Raw genomic sequence first — 21,578 nt, 5'->3', positions numbered from 1 at the left:
AGATAGAAGTTCAGATATTTCTGTAAGAAATAAGGCTTTGCTACATTTTGGTGGGCGATATATCGTAATCATTAGAACAGAGGATTGACTCTCAAATAAGTTAGCTTGATATTCAAAGGATGAAAAACTTCCAAAGGACAGGCACTACCAGTAAGACTCCCTAATAGGGTGATTTTAGGGCAGTGTCCAAAAATGTGTTTTCAAAAATCGGCCTGAAGGTGGCGCTATATGGGACAGATCCATGTTGATGACATGAGTGTAGACATACTGTGTACCGATTTGCGTGATTTTAGGACAAAAAATTTAGGAGCTGTGTCCAAAAATTTGTTTTGCAAGAATCGGCCTCATGGTGGCGCTAGAAGAGGGTCATGTGTGAATTGATGGGTGGAGGTTGTGGTTTGGCAGGCAAGGAGTATGTGTGCAAAATTTGGCATGGATCTGGACAACGGTTGCGGAGATATGAGCAGGGCAAAAGTGTGACGTGTGACAGACAGACAGACAGACAGACTGACTGACGGACGGACGGACGGACGGACGGACGGACGGACTCACAGCTGGTCGAGGTTTTGATAGTAACTGCGACCTAACGGTCGCAATAACATTTATGCTATTTCAATATTACAAGTAATGCACTATTACACTATTTCACCTATTACACTACCAGTAAGACTCCCTAATCGGGAGATAAGCGACCGTAGGTCACATGTATACACAAAGAGGGCTGTAACTGCCATTGGTTCCTAGTTGTGTCGGCAATGTGTAGACATACTGTGTACCGATGTGCGTGATTTTAGGGCAAAATCTGTAGGAGCAGTGTCCAAAAATGTGTTTTGCAAGAATCGGCCTCATGGTGGCGCTAGAAGAGGGCCATGTGAGAAATGAGGGGTGGGGTCTCCGCGTTGCCTTGGCGGACGAATAGGTACCGGCCCCGGCTCTCCCGGACGCTCCTAGCCCGAGTTACGGCATTTTATGTGAGCTGCAGTGGAGGGGGTCCTCCACTGGGGGCGCCACCACTTTGGCATCCGTTCTGGAGCAGCAGGAGTCGGTGGTCCCCGGGAATTCCCCGTGAGCAGCCCCGTTGGGGTGGTCATTTGGTCATTTTTGCATATTTGGTCATTTTTTACATCTGGGGGTCCCCCAGGGACCCGGAGATATGAGCAGGGCAATAGTGTGACGTGTGAGGTGTGACAGACAGAGGGACAGACAGACAGACAGACGGACAGTTTGTGCAGGCTGTGATAGTAAGTAGCGACCTACGGTCGCAATTACACTTATTGCTAACCAGCCATGGACCCCTTTGGAAACCCCTCAGGGACCCCCAGAGGTCCCCGAACCACATTTATTGCTAACCAGCCATGGACCCCCTTGGAAATCCGTCATGGACCTCAAGAGGTCCCCGAACCACACTTTGGGAACCAGCCATGGCTGTACGTGTACCAGGCTGTTGTGAACCAGCCATAGAAACCCTGGGGGTCCGTAAACCACACTTTGGGAACCAGCCATGGACCCCCTTGTAAACCCCTCATGGACCCCCTGCCTACCTGCATGTTGATCCTATTACTTGGATGTTAGACTAGCCTACAGCTTTTATTTTGAAGTTGTGTACCATGTGACTTGACACGTGGTCACGTGACATTCATGATGACGATTTCTTTCCTGGACTTGAAAATTGAATAATGGGCCTATTTTTTGTTTGTCGGTTCCAAATCAAATAATGTCAAAATATGAATCACACATTCAAAAAATTGAGCAAATTTTAAGCATTTTCCTGATTTTTTTGTGGGCTAGAAAATTGGAAAAATGGGCCCATTTTTTGATTGTTGTAATGGGGTAAGAAATTAAGAAATACCTTTTTCAAGATGTTTTTCCTTTGTCGGTTCCAAATCAAATAATGACAAAGACGAATCACACATTTAAAAAATTTAAGCATTTTCCTGATTTTTTTGCAAGCTAGAAAATTGGAAAAATTGGTCCATTTTTTGATATTCGTAATGTGGTAAAAAAATGAAAAATACCTTTTTTAAAGATGTTTTTCCTTTGTCGGTTCCAAATCAAATAATGACAAATATGAATCACACATTTAAAAAATTGAAGCATTTTCCTGATTTTTTTGCAAGCTAGAAAATTGGAAAAATGAACCAATATTTGATTTTATGGGGAGCTAGAAAATTAGAAAATTGAGAGAAAAATGATTTTTTAAAATTGAATTCCTATTGAAAATCTAACGATACTTTAGTACCCTGACCAACAATAGTACTCAACCCTTCGATAGCTCAGATGGTAGAGCGGAGGACTGTAGTTGAGTAACAGGCATCCTTAGGTCGCTGGTTCAATTCCGGCTCGAAGGAAGACATGTTTTCGACATGATGCTGTGAAAGTCAAATGACCTACGAAAGATAATTCATGGCCTCAAAAGACAATTTACTGCCAAAGGCCTTGAAACTTTGACATTTTTTACATCATGTGGCGCTCAGTAAAAAAAAAAGACCAAAACATTAGTACTTAACCCTTCGATAGCTCAGATGGTAGAGCGGAGGACTGTAGTTGAGTAACAGGCATCCTTAGGTCGCTGGTTCAATTCCGGCTCGAAGGAGGACATGTTTTCAACATGATGATATTGTGAAAGACAAATGGCCTACGAAAGATAATTCACGGCCTCAAAAGACAATTCACTGCCAAAGGCCTTGAAATTTTGAAATTGTTGACATCATGTGGCGCTCAGTAAAAAAATACAGACCAAAACATGAATACTCAACCCTTCGATAGCTCAGATGGTAGAGCGGAGGACTGTAGTTGAGTAACAGGCATCCTTAGGTCGCTGGTTCAATTCCGGCTCGAAGGAGGACATGTTTTCAACATGATGCTGTGAAAGTCAAATGACCTACGAAAGATAATTCATGGCCTCAAAAGACAGTTTACTGCCAAAGGCCTTGAAACTTTGACATTTTTGACATCATGTGGCGCTCAGTAAAAAAATACAGACCAAAACATTAGTACTCAACCCTTCGATAGCTCAGATGGTAGAGCGGAGGACTGTATTTGAGTAACAGGCATCCTTAGGTCGCTGGTTCAATTCCGGCTTGAAGGAGGACATGTTTTCAACATGATGTTGTGAAAGACAAATGGCCTACGAAAGATAATTCACGGCCTCAAAAGACAATTCACTGCCAAAGGCCTTGAAATTTTGAAATTTTTGACATCATGTGGCGCTCAGTAAAGAAATACAGACCAAAACATCAGTACTCAACCCTTCGATAGCTCAGATGGTAGAGCGGAGGACTGTAGTTGAGTAACAGGCATCCTTAGGTCGCTGGTTCAACTCCGGCTCGAAGGAGGACATGTTTTCAACATGATGATATTGTGAAAGACAAATGGCCTTTGAAAGATAGTTCAGTGCCAAACACGGCACTTCATTGGTAAAAGCCTTGAAATGTCTAAAATTCTGACATCATGTAGAGCTCACAGCTCAGTAAGAAAATACAGACGAAGAGATGGTAGAGGGGAGGACTGTAGTTGAGTAACGGGCATCCTTAGGAGGCTGGTTCAATTTCGGCTCAAAGGAGGAAATGTTTTCCTGTGAAAGTCAAATGACCTACGAAAGATAATTTGTGGCCTCAAAAGACAATTAGCCCTTCGCTATGCCCCTCCTAAACCCGTGCTTGCCCAATGCCACGTTTAGCGACAGGTTACTAAGGCGGGTGCCTTGGCAAGCTGCCATGGCGGCGTGCAGCAATAGCACCCAGCTGCAGACTAACCTGCCTCAAACGCACGTCTAGGAAGAAAACAATAGCCTATACTAAAGTCAGATTAACATACAGTACACAAGTGTTACCAGTTATATTTTCTCATGAAGTGCTCCTAAATTATTCCTGTGGGTTTGTGTAGGTCAGTGCAATCCGTTCTGTTTTTGTTTCAGTGTTTGTGACACGGAAGCGAGTGGGTGGGACGTTCGCGAACGAATCGAGTCTTTTGAACGGCTCTTTGAAATGAACGATATGATTCGGTTCACAGTAGGGAGCCGTTCCTTTCTAATGAACAGTGTTGGGAAAAGTAATACATTTCTTTACTTAGGTAAACATATCTGCAATCAAGTTTGGAATGTTATTAATGTACTTGAGTAAAAGTAAAATAGTATTGGTATCAAAATGTACTTAAAGTAGCCTACCAATATTAGAACGTAGGCCTACTCATTATGCAGAATGTCCTGTTTCACAGGTTTTCCAATGAGTAAAATGTAGAAAAATCATTTGCAAATAGCTGATCTACAAGCTCACAATGCATTGCAACGTGACACATTGTGAGCTTGTAGATCACCTATTTTCAAATGCCAGAAATGTATCCAATGGCAAAAATGTATAGGCCTATTTGGGTGGAAGTGATTTACAATCATAATCAAAATCTACAAAGTAACCAGTAACTAAAATGAGGCAGTCTTTTGAACGGCTCTTTGAAAGGAACGGATCTCAGAGATCCGGTTCACTTCAGAGAACCATAAATCCCATCTCTATCTAGCAGCCAGACTCGCGGTACAGCGATGCGCGCCGCCATGGCAGCTTGCCAAGTCAGCTGCGTTAGTAACCTGTTGCTAACTTGGCATTGGACAAGGACGGCTTTAGGAGGGGCATAGCGAAGGGCTAATTCACTGCCAAAGGCCTTGAAATTTTAAATTTTTGACATCATGTGGCGCTCAGTAAAACATACAGACCAAAACATCAGTACTCAACCCTTCGATAGCTCAGATGGTAGAGCGGAGGACTGTAGTTGAGTAACAGGCATCCTTAGGTCGCTGGTTCAATTCCGGCTCTAAGGAGGACATGTTTTCAACATGATTCTGTGAAAGTCAAATGACCTACGAAAGATAATTCATGGCCTCAGAAGACAATTTACTGCCAAAGGCCTTGAAACTTTGACATTTTTTACATCATGTGGCGCTCAGTAAAAAAATACAGACCAAAACATCAACATTCAACCCTTCGATAGCTCAGATGGTAGAGCGGAGGACTGTAGTTGAGTAACAGGCATCCTTAGGTCGCTGGTTCAATTCCGGCTCGAAGGAGGACATGTTTTCAACATGATGATATTGTGAAAGACAAATGGCCTTTGAAAGATAGTTCAGTGCCAAACACGGCACTTCATTGGTAAAAGCCTTGAAATGTCTAAAATTCTGACATCATGTAGAGCTCACAGCTCAGTAAGAAAATACAGACGAAGAGATGGTAGAGGGGAGGACTGTAGTTGAGTAACGGGCATCCTTAGGAGGCTGGTTCAATTTCGGCTCAAAGGAGGAAATGTTTTCCTGTGAAAGTCAAATGACCTACGAAAGATAATTTGTGGCCTCAAAAGACAATTCACTGCCAAAGGCCTTGAAATTTTGAAATTTTTGACATCATGTGGCGCTCAGTAAAAAAATACAGACCAAAACATCAGTACTCAACCCTTCGATAGCTCAGATGGTAGAGCGGAGGACTGTAGTTGAGTAACAGGCATCCTTAGGTCGCTGGTTCAATTCCGGCTCGAAGGAGGACATGTTTTCAACATGATGCTGTGAAAGTCAAATGACCTACGAAAGATAATTCATGGCCTCAGAAGACAATTTACTGCCAAAGGCCTTGAAACTTTGACATTTTTTACATCATGTGGCGCTCAGTAAAAAAATACAGACCAAAACATCAGTACTCAACCCTTCGATAGCTCAGATGGTAGAGCGGAGGACTGTAGTTGAGTAACAGGCATCCTTAGGTCGCTGGTTCAATTCCGGCTCGAAGGAGGACATGTTTTCAACATGATGATATTGTGAAAGACAAATGGCCTACGAAAGATAATTCACGGCCTCAAAAGACAATTCACTGCCAAAGGCCTTGAAATTTTGAAATTTTTGACATCATGTGGCGCTCAGTAAAAAAATACAGACCAAAACATCAGTACTCAACCCTTCGATAGCTCAGATGGTAGAGCGGAGGACTGTAGTTGAGTAACAGTGATCCTTAGGTCGCTGGTTCAATTCCGGCTCGAAGGAGGACATGTTTTCAACATGATGATATTGTGAAAGACAAATGGCCTTTGAAAGATAGTTCAGTGCCAAACACGGCACTTCATTGGTAAAAGTTTTGAAATGTCTATATTTGTAATACAGACCAAAACCTCAGTACTCAACCCTTCGATAGCTCAGATGGTAGAGCGGAGGACTGTAGTTGAGTAACGGGCATCCTTAGGTTGCTGGTTCAATACCGGTTCGAAGGAGGACATGTTTTCAACATGATACTGTGAAAGACAAATGGCCCTTGAAAGTTCAGTGCCACACAAGGCACTTCTTTGGTAAAGGCCTTGAAATATTTCACATTTCTGACATCATGTGGCACTCAGTAAAAAAATACAGACCAAAACATAAGTACTCAACCCTTCGATAGCTCAGATGGTAGAGCGGAGGACTATAGTTGCGTACCAGACATCCTTAGGTCGCTGGTTCAATTCCGGCTCGAAGGAGGACTTGTTTTCAACATGATGATATTGTGAAAGACAAATGACACATGAAAAATAGTTAAGTGCCACACAAGGGAGGCCATTGGTAAAGGCCTTGAAATTTTGATATTTCTGACATCATGTAGTACTCAGTAAAAAATACAGACCAAAACAACCCTTCGATAGCTCAGATGGTAGAGCGGAGGACTGTAGTTGAATAACGGGCATCCTTACGTCGCTGGTTCAATTTCGGCTCGAAGGAGGACATGTTTTCAACATGATGATATTGTGAAAGACAAATGGCCTTTGAAAGTTACTTCAGTGCCACACAAGGCACTTCATTGGTAAAGGCCTTGAAATGTTTCACATTTCTGACATCATGTGGCACAAAGTAAAAAAATACAGACCAAGACATCAGTACTCAACCCTTCGATAGCTCAGATGGTAGAGCGGAAGACTGTAGTTGTGTAACCGGCATCCTTACTAGCCGGGGATCCAGTCATCAAAATGGGAGAGGACCTGTGATGTTCTGCCGCACTTTTTATTTCTGTTTTATCTATTAGTTCGGTCATTAAGGTCCACAGAATCAGAGGCCTGCTCTGCCAGAAACATCGAGAAAAATAGTTATGGCCATTTGTATATTCACTGTCCCATTGACTCCACTAGAAATATTCAACTGTGAAAAGTGGAAAAAAAGTGATGACTCATCACTTTTCACAGCTTTTACGGGCCAATATTTTGCCCAAGGAATGTTTTTCATGCAAAACAAATGCTTGCAATGGATTCAGAATGATGAAGAGCCCGTAGTTTGACCCCTCACATGCTACTTAAAGCAGATTTTTTTTCTTTTTTGAATATTTCTAGTGGAGTCAATGGGACAGTGAATATACAAATGGCCATAACTTTTTTCCGCGAAGTTTCCAGCAAAGCAGGCCTCTCATTCTGTGGACCTTAATGACCAAACTAATAGATAAAACAGAAATAAAAAGTGCGGCAGAACATCACAGGTTCAACCCTATTCCTTGCACCAGCTTCAACTGCTCTCTTCGCATTCAATCAGACTTTTTCACCATTTCTCAGACCTTTGAATGCAGAGAGTATCCATGGGGTATCCACGGAGTATCCACGGGGTATCCTGTTTCCGTGCACTTTGATGTACGCATGCGCCGGTATCTGTCGCCTGGAATAGTATATTCCCCTCACGGGAATCGAACCCAAGCCGTGGGTTTGTTGCATCCGTGCTCTACTGACGGAGCTAATGAATGGATGATGTGACTCCTTTTTTGTGCATTTATCTTTGACGTGGATAGTGGGGTAGACGTGCAGTGGGGTAGACGTGGATAGTGAGGGACTGAATATTTACTATTCTGTCCATAACGGCACATATCTCGGTAACGCGGCTGAGTGGGATTGGTCGCCGTTCCCACCGCTCGTCGCGGCAACTCGGCTCGCTAGCGCTCGCCTCTGTGGCGACTCACGGGGGTCATAGGCGCCCAATACCGCGCCGCTCCGTCGGGGTCTGTGGCGTGGAGCATTACACCGGGGAACAGAGAATCCATGGCCTCTAGTTCGATGCTGCAATTCAGCTCAGGTTTTATTATTGTGTACCTCTGAGGTTGACCACTAGATGTCGACATTTCACTACTAATCAAGCCACTGTTTCATTGTTTTTTTCTCAACCATCCACTGTGAGATACCGGGATACCCAGTATCCGGTATCTACGGATACCTCTGCATTGAAGCGTCTGAAAACACGTGAATATTTCGCATTAAGTGCGTTGATATAATTCGAAACAGGTGTTCCTTGAGCTTTTGGGCATGTGGATCCCCGACTATTACTGTAGTTCGCCGGCTCAAAGGAGAACAAGCTTTAAATATTATGAAAGGCAAATTACCTACGAAAGATAGTTCACGGCCACACAAGGCAGTTCATTGCTAAAGGCCTTAAATGTTCTACATTTCTGACATTATGTGGTGCTCAGTAAAAAATTACAGAGCCAAACTTATTGAACATATTAAACGCTTCGTTAGCTCAGTTTCCTCACGAAATTGCAACTAAATTAACTCCATACCTGCTTGCTAAGACCAGATTTTCCAATAAAAAATCGATGAATAAGTTGCAATAGTTTAACAAATTTGAGTAAGTGTATATGATGATTTGAGAGCTTGTGGAAAGGGATTTGTGGTTGTAAATGGAAATGTGTACCTGTGCAGGGCAGGTTTGTTTTTTGTGCAACTTCAACCTCTATCTTAACAAAATAACTTTCAAAAAACATATCAAGAGATATTTTGCCAAGAAACTATGCAACTGTTATTTGTATATTTGTTTCATTTGTTTCATTTGACCTGACTGTCAGATTTGATTTTAGAATGTTAATTTATTTTTTTATTCATTTTAAAATGTATTTGTTTTTTCTTTTACTGTAATTTGTAGTTTTTGTACTTTTTTGTATCGTATTTGCTATATTCAGGAAGGAGGCTCATTTGTGAGTCTCTAAAGCCCCGTTCACATTGGCCAGATCCCGGGCCCGATCAGACCTCGGGCTGAATTTTATGACCTCCCCGGGAAAATCGTGAGTTCGGCCCTGGACTCGGTCTTGGGTTTGAATGGGACCCCGACACGATTGGATTATGTTAATGGACTTTTTATGACTTCGGAAGGGCCTCCGAGAATATCTGGCAAGCTTAATATTCTCGGGCCATCGGGTAGAAATCCTTTGCAATTATTGTCGTCTGAATGAGCTCCCGGGATTACTCCAGATTATATCCAAGCCACCTCCTCCTCTGCCTTTTACATGCTTGAAACTATAGCTTAGCTACTTGTTAATGACAGCGTCGCAGTAGTGATTTTGTCAAGATTGACAATAAAACACAACACAAATTATGGTATTAGTATTACTCGTCGACGACGAGTAATACTAATTTGACACGTTGTTAACGTTGATGTCAAATCACATGTATGCGAGACACCCGTGTATTAAGGGCTCTAAATTGGCCTAAGTGCAACTTGACAGTGTAATGGAACCAAATGAACCCTACAGGTCCATTTTCCTTTTTGGACAGTTGGTTGAAGGCTTGGATGAGGCAATGGATTTTATTAAATCAATGATGTTGGAGATGCGAGACACTCTCAGCCGTGTCTTGCTGGATGCGCATCACATGGCACACTGCGAAGGTTTGGGTACAAACCGCACCATTCCAGAAGAGTGGCAGTGATGGAGACTGTAATCTCTTAAAATATGTTGGTTAGGACTGTAAAGTGACTGAAATCATACTGGATGGCTGCGTTATTATGTCCTTCTTATACACGATGTGTAATGGAGAGGTAAAAGTTACACCTTGACCAGAGGAGCGACAACTTCGACAAGCATGTTTAACGAGATTTAAATGAGACTGAACTTATAAATGAGCATGGGGTCGGATTTATATATTTTTTTATATCATGTATTTTCCCTCAATGGTGTACTTTCTGAAGCACAAAGGCAGTAAAGAGGGTATGAGTCAAACAAAACTTCCACATTGTGATAGGCTATAGGCTATAGGCAGAAAGGATATTATGCCTTGATACTCTAGTCCAGGGGTTCTCAAACTTTTTTAATACCACGGCCCCATAATGAGGGAAATTATTTGGCGTGGGACAGTCACAGACCGACAAAGAGTTCAAGTTTAACCTCTCTCACGCTCACATCATTTCGCTTTGATGTCGTACAGATGTAATGGGCAATTTCCTACATTGATCAGATGCACACCTGAAAGCATTCACACTGATGAGCAGTTAATTTGAGCAGTGATGGTAAAAGTACTCTCATTCTTTACTAAAGTAAAAGTATCAATACTGCAATATAAGCCACAAATATATCACAGACAGAGAGAGAGAGAGAGAGAGAGAGAGACAGAGAGACTCTTTATTATATAGCGAATATATTTGTTTAATTTCGCTGTTTTAATATTTAATTGGTAGCCTGATGAAAGCACCATGCGTGCCTTGTTAAGAGGAGGCTGCGCAAAAAAAGAAAAAGAAAAAGCAGCTGATGACCATTTGATGCACATTGCACATTTGTACACTGTCAAGAGTAGAAGGGGGAGACCTTGAAATGTTCGAGAAACACAGAATCCACAGCGCCAATATTTATTATAATGTAAAATTATAAGATGCCCACTCTCCACAGAGCCGTGCGCGCAGCAAGCATTATGATTGCACACTGCGTTAAGTTGGGGTATGCAATCTGCACCATTCTAGAAGAGTGCGGGGATGGAGAGACTAGAGAATCTCCTGAAAGACGTTGAGCAATGGTTAGTAATGTAAAGTAACTGAAATCATACTGGAAAGTAGGCAATTTCAAACTTAGTTTATTTTTTCTTGTTTTGTTTGGTGTTGCACGACCACGTGCAGCTAAACACCTTTCGTTCCTCGGTGCGTTTCTGCTCCGTGTCACAGATAGACAGAACATTTTCGAGAACTTTATGTCGCCCATCCCCGCAGATAATGTGATACATGCTCCATATAAATGACGCTCCAACCTGCATCTTCGAGGTGGCTTTTGATGGCGTTTCACCTCGCTAAAAAACCTCCATGATTTTCACCTTCAGCAGATTGGCAGCACTGCGGGACTCATTGAATATGCGAACAGACGATAATAATATGGATTTGGGAGCATAGCCTAATTACAATGCATGTCTCATTAAAAACAATATATATTTTATAGGCCGTTATAGGCCGTTATAGGCCTACACAGTAGGCTGGGAACGTGTCCGTTCGCTTCACGTTGGTCGCAACAACTTCACTTTTTTAAGCGTTTCTTGGTTATATTCATTATTTATTTTTTGGTCGGCAATGTGCGAGCCCATGGCACCTTCCGCGACCCCACGTTGGGTCGGGACACATAGTTTGAGAACCGCTGCCACTTTGTCTTTCCGTGGAGGCTGGAGCCTTGTTTCTTTATTCAATCAACTGCGCAGAAAAAAATAAAATAAAACTTTTTCCCCACTCAACCCTGGCCCGAGATCGCTAGGGGCGGTCAATCCAGGATATCTGGCTCGATTGAAAAGGTATCAGATATTATACTTGCACAGCGGGATATATCGGCCCCGAATTTAAGAAAGAGGATCGCTGTCATTTGAAACGATCACCGATCAACCCCCGGCCACGAGTTCTGATCTTGTACAATATCGGAAATCGTCTGGGTGGGCCCTAATGGAGTTCCTTCAATAAACAAACAAACGTGAGTTCAAATTCAAAGATACTGTTTAGATCTTCTGAAGAACAAACAAACTGAGAAATGTTTCCTCATGAAATTACAACAAAATTAACTCAATACTCCTTTGGGTTTCTATTTCATCAAGTGTTTTTGTTCTCAATTTCAGTGGATAGCCTAATAGGAAAGTTTAAGATATGTGAGGTTGTGAAGAGCACCCTCTCAACTAATATCTGATTTGTGACAATTGGGAATTAAAAAAGGGGGAAATAGTTATTTCTGCCCCTTGGGGTACCATTTATTTTGTGTAAAACAGTATCTCTGTTTGGCTCCTCCCATTTCTTAATCTACTCCCTCACCAGTTTGTCTGTTTTTATGCCAACTAAAACATATTTTTTTAAGGCAGTGGTCCTGTCTTGAGAGATTAAATTAGTCCTCAAAAACATTTTTCCTCATTAAATCAGGTTTGGGGGGTTTCATCCACAGTATATATATTAAGCATACATCGAACGTTTTTAAATTAACATTAATGAAACATTGAATGATAGGCAGGCAGTGGTGGAAAGTAACTAAGTACATTTACTTAAGTTCTGTTGGTTTAACCACGCAAAGCTCCCGCACTCCACTTGCCTGGATAAGCACAGTCTTACCTGTACGATGCTGGAGTCACTGTAGCTGGAAACTTGCTTGCAGCTCGGTCGACGGCATGACAGGCCCCTTCTCCTAGAAGCAGGTGCACAGACAGCCCCCTTCACCTCGTGTCGAGTTCTCACTGTTAGTAGTTCCCTCCGGTTGATAGACACAAGGTGTTCCTTAATTAATATGTAGAGACATTTATTAGCACCAATGCTTTATTGCCATTGTATGCCAAACACCAAATGCCGTGAGAACTGTAAACAAACATTCTCACAAAGAATAATGATCAAACAAAACATACAAACAAACAAACACACTTTCAAATAATGCATAGGCCTACCTCATTGGCCGCATCAACTCTTGATATGATTCTTAACCAGCATGCAACTCTCTTGACTCTCAAACAGCAGCAGCAGTGCGTTATGCTTGTTTCCCCATCCGCTCGAGTGCTCTGTTCAGAATGAACTGTCTCTCAGTCCCCCTCAGCTCTGCTAATTAACGGTGATGCCAACCACCCTTGCTCATCAACAGATCAGAGATCAAGAGAGCAGTGTGACCTGAGTCAATCAAGAACACAGAAATCACCTCAGTACACAGGAAAACAAAAACAAAGGAAGAAACATAGAAACATGAAATTGCCCAAACAAAAGACATTATGAACCATAAAAATATATAAAAAAATATATTGTTTTAATTCTGTTGGCACTTGGCAGCTACAACTGTACTTAAGTACAATTTTTAGGTATTTGTACTTGAGTAGGCCTATCCATTTTCAAGTAGGCCATTGAAATACTGTACTTTTACTACTACTAATTTTAGAATTCAGGACAGAGTATTTCTACATTGCAGTATTGATACCTTTACAAAAACATGTGATTACATGTAAAGTAAGTAAGTATATTGTAAAACATTTGAGTACTTTTTCCACCACTGTACATCACTGTACTTCACAGGACTACATTTCCGGACTACAAACACAAGTCCTCCTGATCGTGTGTGTGCACTGTGCAGTGATTCCATTCTTTAAAGCCCCTTGACGTCACACTAATGTCCAGCAGCTACACGCGGATTAAAGATGGCGCCCTCGCATGTACTGAGAGGCTGCAGACGGGCTCTCAATTGGATCCCTGTATTCTTTATAAACTTGGTTGTCGGCTGGTCTTATTATGCGTACGTCGTGGAACTTTGTGTCTGTAAGTATGCACTTTGTAGACTACCATTCATTTCGATCGGTGCGTTTCTTTCCTGTTCCAGGTTGTTGTCAACTTTGGTCAGCTGGGTGGTTAGTGGTTACAGTAGCTATAACTGAGATTTTCCAAACATCCTGTCCGAATAATAAACCGTTCACATAATTCATAATTCATATTTATTATTTAGAAATGCAGGAACGTATTTAGCAGAATTGTCTGAAACGTGTTGGTACCACGTAGGTCTAATAGGGACAGCTACAGTGACTGCCATAGTAGACTGATTTCTGAAATCTGGGCAAAAGTAAATTAGCTCAAACTTAATATGCATGCATTGTTTCTTCCTTTTACACAGACAATTAAAACAGCATCATAAACAGTAACATATACATGCCAGCCTAACCATTTTGTTGAGAGATGGATGTGCATATACATTTTTGACTTTGATATTGACAGAAGTGGTAATAGCTTCTCATTCTCACAGAAACGCATGCAAAGTGCATTAATGCGTTTATTAACTGCAGTTTATAAAAAATGAACAAGCAGCCAAGTCGCAGTGTGAACTGTGGAGGACAGTCTTCCTGTGAAGAATAGAATAGGAATGATAAAATATAATTCATACAACAAATGTGGAATATTCTGCTATGAATGACACATGTCAATAGAATGATAGAAAATGCAACATCTTCATGTTAATTGTATCTAAGAGTGTACACATTTTATCCATTTGTTAAAAATACATAAATAACACTGAGGATACTGTACTACTGTGTGCTGTAGACAACATTTTAGCAGACTTGTACAACTTGTACCATTATCTGGCCAATGGATATAATGTGTTGAATCAGCTGTATTTAAGCTGACTAGTGGTCAACTTGTTTCTGTAACAGTGGTCCAACTAGGCATAACGCAACACTATTAAAAAACAATCTCTGCACACATATACAGCTGTATGGCTAAAACAAGAGTTCCACTTATTCCAGAGTTGTATAATTGCTTGGCATCTCATGTTAACATGTCGACTTCAGTGGATGAAATATGCCAATATATGTTGTTTAAATGCAAAGTCATATTTCTATATGGACCGACCATGGACCCATTTGATTGATTTTGTACACTCTTAGGAGTCAAATTAAGACCAAGGATTTTATTGTAAGATAAATTGTAAGATTGATTTTGTACACTCTTAGGAGTCAAATTAAGACCAAGGATTTTTACACGAGGTTACTTGTTCAGCCTTTCTTGCACACAGTACAGTAGCTTATTGTTTTGGTTCCCTTTCAGCCTCAAACTGACACTGTATCTATGAACAACATGTAAGTTGACCTGGGGGTCAGTCAGTCAGTCAGTCAATCAGTCAATGCCATGGTCATGGCAGGGGCGTCACAAGGGGGGGGGGGGGGAGTGGGACTGAGTTGCTAGGGCCCAAGGTGGAGGGGCGTTAATTATTTTATACTTTAGCTATTGAAAAATAGCAGATATACAAGCTCACAGCCACGCTGCAAGCTTTTAGATCTGCTATTTTTGAAAAGCTGTGAAAATGTGTGCAAATCTTTGAATATATGTATTTTTCAACATTTGTAACTCAAATTTTGCTTCTGGGGGGGGGTCCCTGGAACTAAATATTTTGAGATGGGGGTCCGTGGCCAAATACATATCATTTTGGGGGTCCTTGATATGAAAAGATTTTGAGCACCACTGACATAGAAACATAGGTTTTTCAAAAAACCTTATAAGGATTTGAAATATTCCAAGACAAATTTTCATGATTTAAAAAAAGAAAATAGCTGATCTACAAGCTCGCAGCGTGGCACTCGGTGCCGCGCTGTGAGCTTGTATATCTGCTATGTTTCAATAGTTAAAGCACAAAATAATGCGTTCCCAGTCCAAATGGGTTAAACCCCCTCCCCCTATGGAGAACATTCATGGGGGGCCCGCAGTGAATCCTTGTACCCAGGGCCCAGAATTTGATGCGACACCCCTGGTCAGGGCAGGGACATCCCTACTGCATAGACAAAGCACTCTCTTATAGGATGCTCACCGCTGGCTGTGCCAGGCTGCAGACCGCATGGTGACTGTGGGTGGGCTGATGTGGAAGAGGGGGGTCTGGGAGTGGGACGAGGGGCTAGGTGGGCTATTGGTGGTAGGCCTGTCACAATTATTACATCATCGCCTAATCACAATCATTGGAGATAATCGCAAATTATTTATTATATATTTGTCATAACTGCTTCCATGTCGAAAAGTTATTTCAAACATTTTCAAAAATTGTGGAAGCAGTCAGCTGATCCAATTGGAGATCTCCACAGCCTACCGATATGTCTGACATCTAAAATCAGTGTACATTGATACAACGGGGTGGAAACGTCTCAGAGATTTAAAGAAAAACTCCCATAGCCGAACCGATGGACAATGTGTGTTTCACTTTCAGTGTATATTAGACTTCTCTAATCCATTTTCTTCTTCTTGTTGGTCTCATACAGTTACAATTCCAAATAATGACGAACGAAGTAAGTAACGTGCACACACACATGCACAAACTGTTCCACTAACAGTCCTTCACTGTAATTCTTATTAATTGAACACTGAGTGTTCAATTAATGTCAGTGTACAACTGCAAAGTCAGTACACTGTTCAGTGTTAAATGAACACTCCTTATAGTGATTATCTTGTCGTCTCTGTATTTACACTGAAATATGCACATTTAACAGTTGACTTGCAACTAACACTCAAGCAGCAAGCATGCAATAGGTTAGACTCCCCTGGTGTCTTATGTCATCATGAATAAATGCTTAGACGCTGAATTATGAGCGCTCGGGGGGGCAAAACCCAAATTCTATATTTTTGAATAGTTTGTAAAAGAGGAATAAGAGTAGGTTTTACGTACAGTAGGTTGATCGGGCCTTTTGGGCTCAGTTGAACTGATGTGTGTCTCTGTCCTACTCCGTACAGTCTGCTACCTGGTTATCTTTCACGTCTTCTTCTTCATGTTTGTTTGGTCCTACTGGAAGACCATCTACGTCAGACCGGCTCTCCCTTCCAAAGTGGTAAGCTGCGTGCGTGCGTGCGTGCGTGTGTGTGTGTGTCCGCCCATTTCACTCATTGTATTTCAATTTGATTTGATTGATTTTGAATTATTTTGATGATTCATTTGTGTAGGTCACTCTACTTTATGATGAATGTGTAGAGATAATAGATATATATTTCCTAGAGATGTTACCGATCAATCGGCAATGGATCGGATCGGGCCGATCAAAGCGTGATCGGCGATAATCGGTGATTTAGATCAAAAGGTAAATTCACCGATCCGATCCGATCGGTGCATCCGATCAACCAGCCGTTCAGTATGCCCACTTGAGGCCATTTTGGGGTATTGATTTCCACAGTGCTGAAGGAATAATTAGTTACTGCTATGATAATAAATACATAGTAATGCTGGTAAATAACTATAAGGCATTAAAGTTAAAACATTAACATTTAGAAAATATAAATAATATTAATATATAAATAATAACTTGATCGGATCGGTGATTGATCGGTATCGGGTGATCAAACTTTTGTGATCGGTGCTCGGTGATCGGTTCCAAAAAACCTGATCGGACCATCCCTATATTTCCACATGAATAGTTATCTTTTTCTCCTTCAAGCCATCTAAATACAAGTAGGCAGTCTCTCACACTAAGTAGCACAAAGGAAAATTAGGCTACGTCGTATCCTGTGTGTGTGTGTGTGTGTGTGTGTGTGTGTGAGGCATCTCTTTTCTCTCCTCCAGTTCGGTCTGCCCAAAGCGGAGAAGGAACTGTATGAGAAAGAGGAGAGATCTGAGGTGCAGCATGAGATCCTGAAGAGAGTGGCCAGGGAACTGCCAGTGTTCACACAGACAGCAGGAGGCGGTGAGGCAGTATAATGCATCATGGAAATTAACGTTCACGATAGAGGCTATGTGCATGCATAAAATTAATGGAAAATCTAGTGGCAAATCGAGTGGCAGTTAGACTGCCATCGTCTAACGTCGTTTAATGCAATCAGATAGGACTTTTCTGTTTGGATGTATGGGCTGTGCAAGGCCAGAAAGTATTATTATTTTTTTGACACTCAGTAGGCATTCCCTCATAACTTGCGGTTATGATGATGATGTCACGCGCATAACCTCTATAAGCACAGTGACACTTGCATTTTTTGATTGTCGTTTTCAACTTTGTCTATGTACACTATTAACTGTCCCTTCCAAATCAACCATAACCCATTAAGACCTGAGGCCGATTCTACAAATGCCTTCTAAATCAGTAGTTCTCACACTTCCAAGATTTTCTGAAAGAGTTCAAAAATAGAAGATGTACAAGCTCGCAGCGCTGTGAGCTTGTATATCTGCTATTTTTGAATATCCAACGCAAACATCTGACACAGGCAGCATGCTACTAATAAAGAGTGCCTGAAGGATTTTTTTGTGGTAATTGTTTTTTGTAATCTGAATTATAACTGTGTACTGTAACGTAATTTGTAGCCTTTTTACATTTGATTCCGACAGCTGTCCGATACTGCGACCACTGTCAGGTTATCAAACCAGACCGCTGCCATCACTGCTCCACCTGTGAGATGTGAGTGTCTACTGTCTTACGTTTGAACATCTGCCAGTGATGTCTAATAAGATTGTAATAACAAGCCCTCGTCATCTCTCTTGTCCTTTTGACTATGTGTTCTGAAAGGTGTGTGCTGAAGATGGACCATCACTGCCCCTGGTATGGTATTCCTCACTTGAGTGTAGCAGTAGCCATACATTACATGTATTCAATATGTGCTTGCCTTCCCATTACATCCATGAGAATTGTTTTGCTATCTACTCCATTAGACATTGAATATATTTGGTGTATCTTAACTAAAGGATTATTCCCATGCTCTGTACTGTAAGTTCCGTCAGTATTATGGTATTTGACTCTCTCTCTCTCTCTCTATCTGGCTCTCCTCCTGTTTTCCATCTTCTTTTCTTCAGGGTGAATAACTGTGTGGGATTCTCCAACTACAAGTTCTTTGTATTGTTCCTGTTCTATGGCTCTCTGTATTGTGCCGTAATTTCGGCCACAGTTGTCCAGTATTTCATCAAATTCTGGACTGTAAGTATAACATAAAAATCGTATGCATTTGTACATTGTACAGTACTGTCACAATTCAATTGACATTGATAACTTTACTGTGAATGGTCAGACAAGCAGGGATTGACTTGTGATCAGTCAGTCAACAGACTATCCTACTCAGTGTCTCTCATTATTATTTGATAGATAAGACAGAGCTACTCTGCTTCCCAGGTAAGTCGTTCCCCATGTAGGATCCCACTATTTCCATAGACCCTGGTGGCTTCTGTTCCAACTGCCAAGAGCCTGGGTGTTGTCCTGGACAGTCAGCTGCCCCACAAGGCACACATTGCAGCCACACATTGCAGTCATTAGCTCCTGTAGGTTTACACTTTTATAACATTCGAAGGATCAGACCCTTCATCACCCAGGAGTCTGCCCAGCTCCTTATCCAGGCCTCGGCCATCTCGAAGCTTGACTACTGTAACTCGCTCCTCACAGGCCTCCCGGCATGCTCACATAAGCCCCTCCTAATGATCGAGAATGTCGCAGCACACATGGTCTTCAACCAGCCAAAATCTTCACATGTCTACCCAATTTTCTGCTCCCTTCATTGGCTCCCGGTTGCTGCCCATACCGAGTACAAAACACTGATGTTGGCTGACAGGGCAACCAAAGGCGTGGCACCCCTATACCTTCCAGACCTGATCCAAACCCTACAACCTTTCCTGTTTACTTAGATCAGCTAACACAGCAATAGTGTATGAGTCTTCCCTAAAACACCATGGACAACACTCTATGTGACCTAGATTCTTCTCCCTCCTGGCTCCCAAACTGTGGAATAAACTCCTCATTGCTGTCAGAACTGCAGACTCGCTCCCAATGTTCCGCCTTAACCTTAAGACTCATCCCTTCAGTCTCTACCTCACCCCCCAGCACTTCAGTCTCCCCTGTACCCCTTCTTGACACCCTTTCTTTCGATTGATGCTTGCAATTAACCAAGATATGGCTACTATGGCATATCTTGATCACTAGCTTGTCATGTTTTTGTTTCTTAGATGAAATAAGAAAGTGATTTATTGTGATTTATAATTGTTTACCTGGTAGTTATTTCGATAGCATGTTGTTTAGACAGATGCTATGTTCACTGTTTACCTGATGTCCTAGTTTATATGAGGCACTGCACTGTGCTCTCTGTGCTTATTGACCAGAGTTCATGCTTACTCTGCTTATTTCAATCTCACAATTGTAAGTCACTCTGGATAAGAGTGTCTGCTAAATGCTTAAATTGTACATTGTATTTGTTTAACATCAGATTTTGAGTCTAAAGTCTCTCTCTCTCTCTATGTGGCCTTACATGGCTTCACTTGAGACAATGGCGCCCTTGTCTTCACTGTCCAACTGCAAGAGAGTGTGAAGTGTTCTTGAATTGGCTGCTTAGAATACTATGTTTTATACTGTGTGTTTTTGTTTACAGTACACTAAGTCCTGTGTAAGTCCTTGCACGAGTTGGTCTAAATTCCACACTATCTGGGTGTTTTGTTATTTGTCACATAAGCAGCTTAGTTTTGTTTTTAATCTGGAATGAGGAGGTCATCCCCACCATCACTGACTCAACTTTGGTCTGCACTGAACATTTGGAAAAACGAAAGCTTAACCCACTGTTTTCCTCTTTGTTTCTCCCTTCTTCAGCAACAACTGCCAGAAAACCACGCCAAATTCCACATCTTATTTCTGTTTCTTGTGGCGGCCATGTTCTTCATCAGCATCCTGTCACTTTTCAGCTACCATCTATGGCTCATAGGAAAGAACAGGACAACTATAGGTAGGTACTGTAGTTGCAGATGTGTGGATTCGAGTCACCATGACCTCGACTCAAGTCACACTTAAGTTATTTGCCAACTTTACACTTGATCAGATCATAAAAGAATTCCAACTCGACTTGGATTTAACACCTAAGACTTTTGACTGACTTGTGCCTTCACCAGTATGACTCGAACCTTTCTCCATATTGATCAAACGAGACGACGTCTAAACTAAATCTGTGTATAACTGAAGTTACCTTGTCCAGAAGGGAGAATAAACATTTCCCGTTCCAGGTCAGTTTCTCATAGTTTCATTTGAACCGGAAACACATGTGAAGGTGTCATGTTTTTCCTGTTCAAATCTGCTGCTGAGCCAATCAAATAAAGCTATGGGAAACTGATCCCGAACAGAAAATGTTTACGCCAACTTCTGGACTAGAGAACTACAATTAATATGCATGTGGCTCCCATGTCGATAAACATAAAAGTGAGCAGTATCGCTTCGTTTAACAATTAATTCACACCAAGCCAAATGCATAAAGTCACATAATGCAGGGGTCTTCAACAGGGGGTCCGGGACCCCTAGGGGGTCCTCAGAGTTACTACAGGGGGTCCTCCAAATCTGTGTGGGGTAGAAACTTATTTTCTCCTTTTTTATATTAACCACTTGAACCTTAGCGTCCATATTCTGAGAACTTTAGCCAAAAATGGCAGATCTACAAGCTCACAATGCCTCGCAGCGTGAGGCGTTGTGAGCTTGTAGATCGGCTATTTTTGGCAAAGAGGTTCGGTGTAGAGGGGAAAAAGAGCAGACTAAGTACAGAGTGAAAGGTTGACGGTTCAAGTGGTTAAATATCTGAAAACACAAATTGACATGAATCCAAAATACACTGATGATCGTAATGTCAAGCAATGAAACTATATAGAATCAATGAAAAAGTTGTGGGGTTCCCTACTTCATCTTTCTCTCAACCAAGGGGTCCTTGGCCTGAAAACATTAAAGAACCCTGACATAATATATAATGGAGGCCAAAATAGTTTCCAACATACACTGATGATGCTATAACACGTCCATGAATCTAAATCTCTGAAAAAAGTTTAATTTAATGTGCAACACAAGTTAATACAACACTTTGGGAGGGGGGTCCTGGTTCATCACTCTCTCAGCTAAGGGGTCCTTGACCTGAAAAGCCTTGAAGACCCCTGCTAGGCTATTCCTTTTTTTTT

At 41.7% G+C, this 21,578-nt stretch overlaps 1 protein-coding gene across 1 annotated transcript in view; it reads left to right on the top strand.

Annotated features, from left to right (window-relative positions):
- The first annotated feature begins 13,362 nt into the window (after nucleotides 1–13,362).
- LOC308303992 (palmitoyltransferase ZDHHC20-A-like) overlaps nucleotides 13,363–21,578 on the top strand; it is an 11,732-nt gene continuing 3,516 nt past the window's right edge. Inside the window, exons 1-8 of the mRNA XM_080748540.1 lie at nucleotides 13,363–13,483; nucleotides 15,961–15,987; nucleotides 16,430–16,524; nucleotides 17,250–17,370; nucleotides 18,006–18,075; nucleotides 18,184–18,216; nucleotides 18,468–18,588; nucleotides 20,239–20,371. Of these exons, the coding sequence (XP_080604666.1) occupies nucleotides 13,366–13,483; nucleotides 15,961–15,987; nucleotides 16,430–16,524; nucleotides 17,250–17,370; nucleotides 18,006–18,075; nucleotides 18,184–18,216; nucleotides 18,468–18,588; nucleotides 20,239–20,371 (718 nt within the window). The 5' untranslated portion in view covers nucleotides 13,363–13,365. The remainder of the gene's footprint in view (nucleotides 13,484–15,960; nucleotides 15,988–16,429; nucleotides 16,525–17,249; nucleotides 17,371–18,005; nucleotides 18,076–18,183; nucleotides 18,217–18,467; nucleotides 18,589–20,238; nucleotides 20,372–21,578) is intronic.

This window comes from Nannobrachium achirus, assembly GCF_963921795.1.
Source record: "Nannobrachium achirus genome assembly, chromosome: 19".
Lineage (NCBI taxonomy): Eukaryota > Metazoa > Chordata > Actinopteri > Myctophiformes > Myctophidae > Nannobrachium > Nannobrachium achirus.
This window is presented reverse-complemented; position numbering and strand designations above follow the sequence as displayed.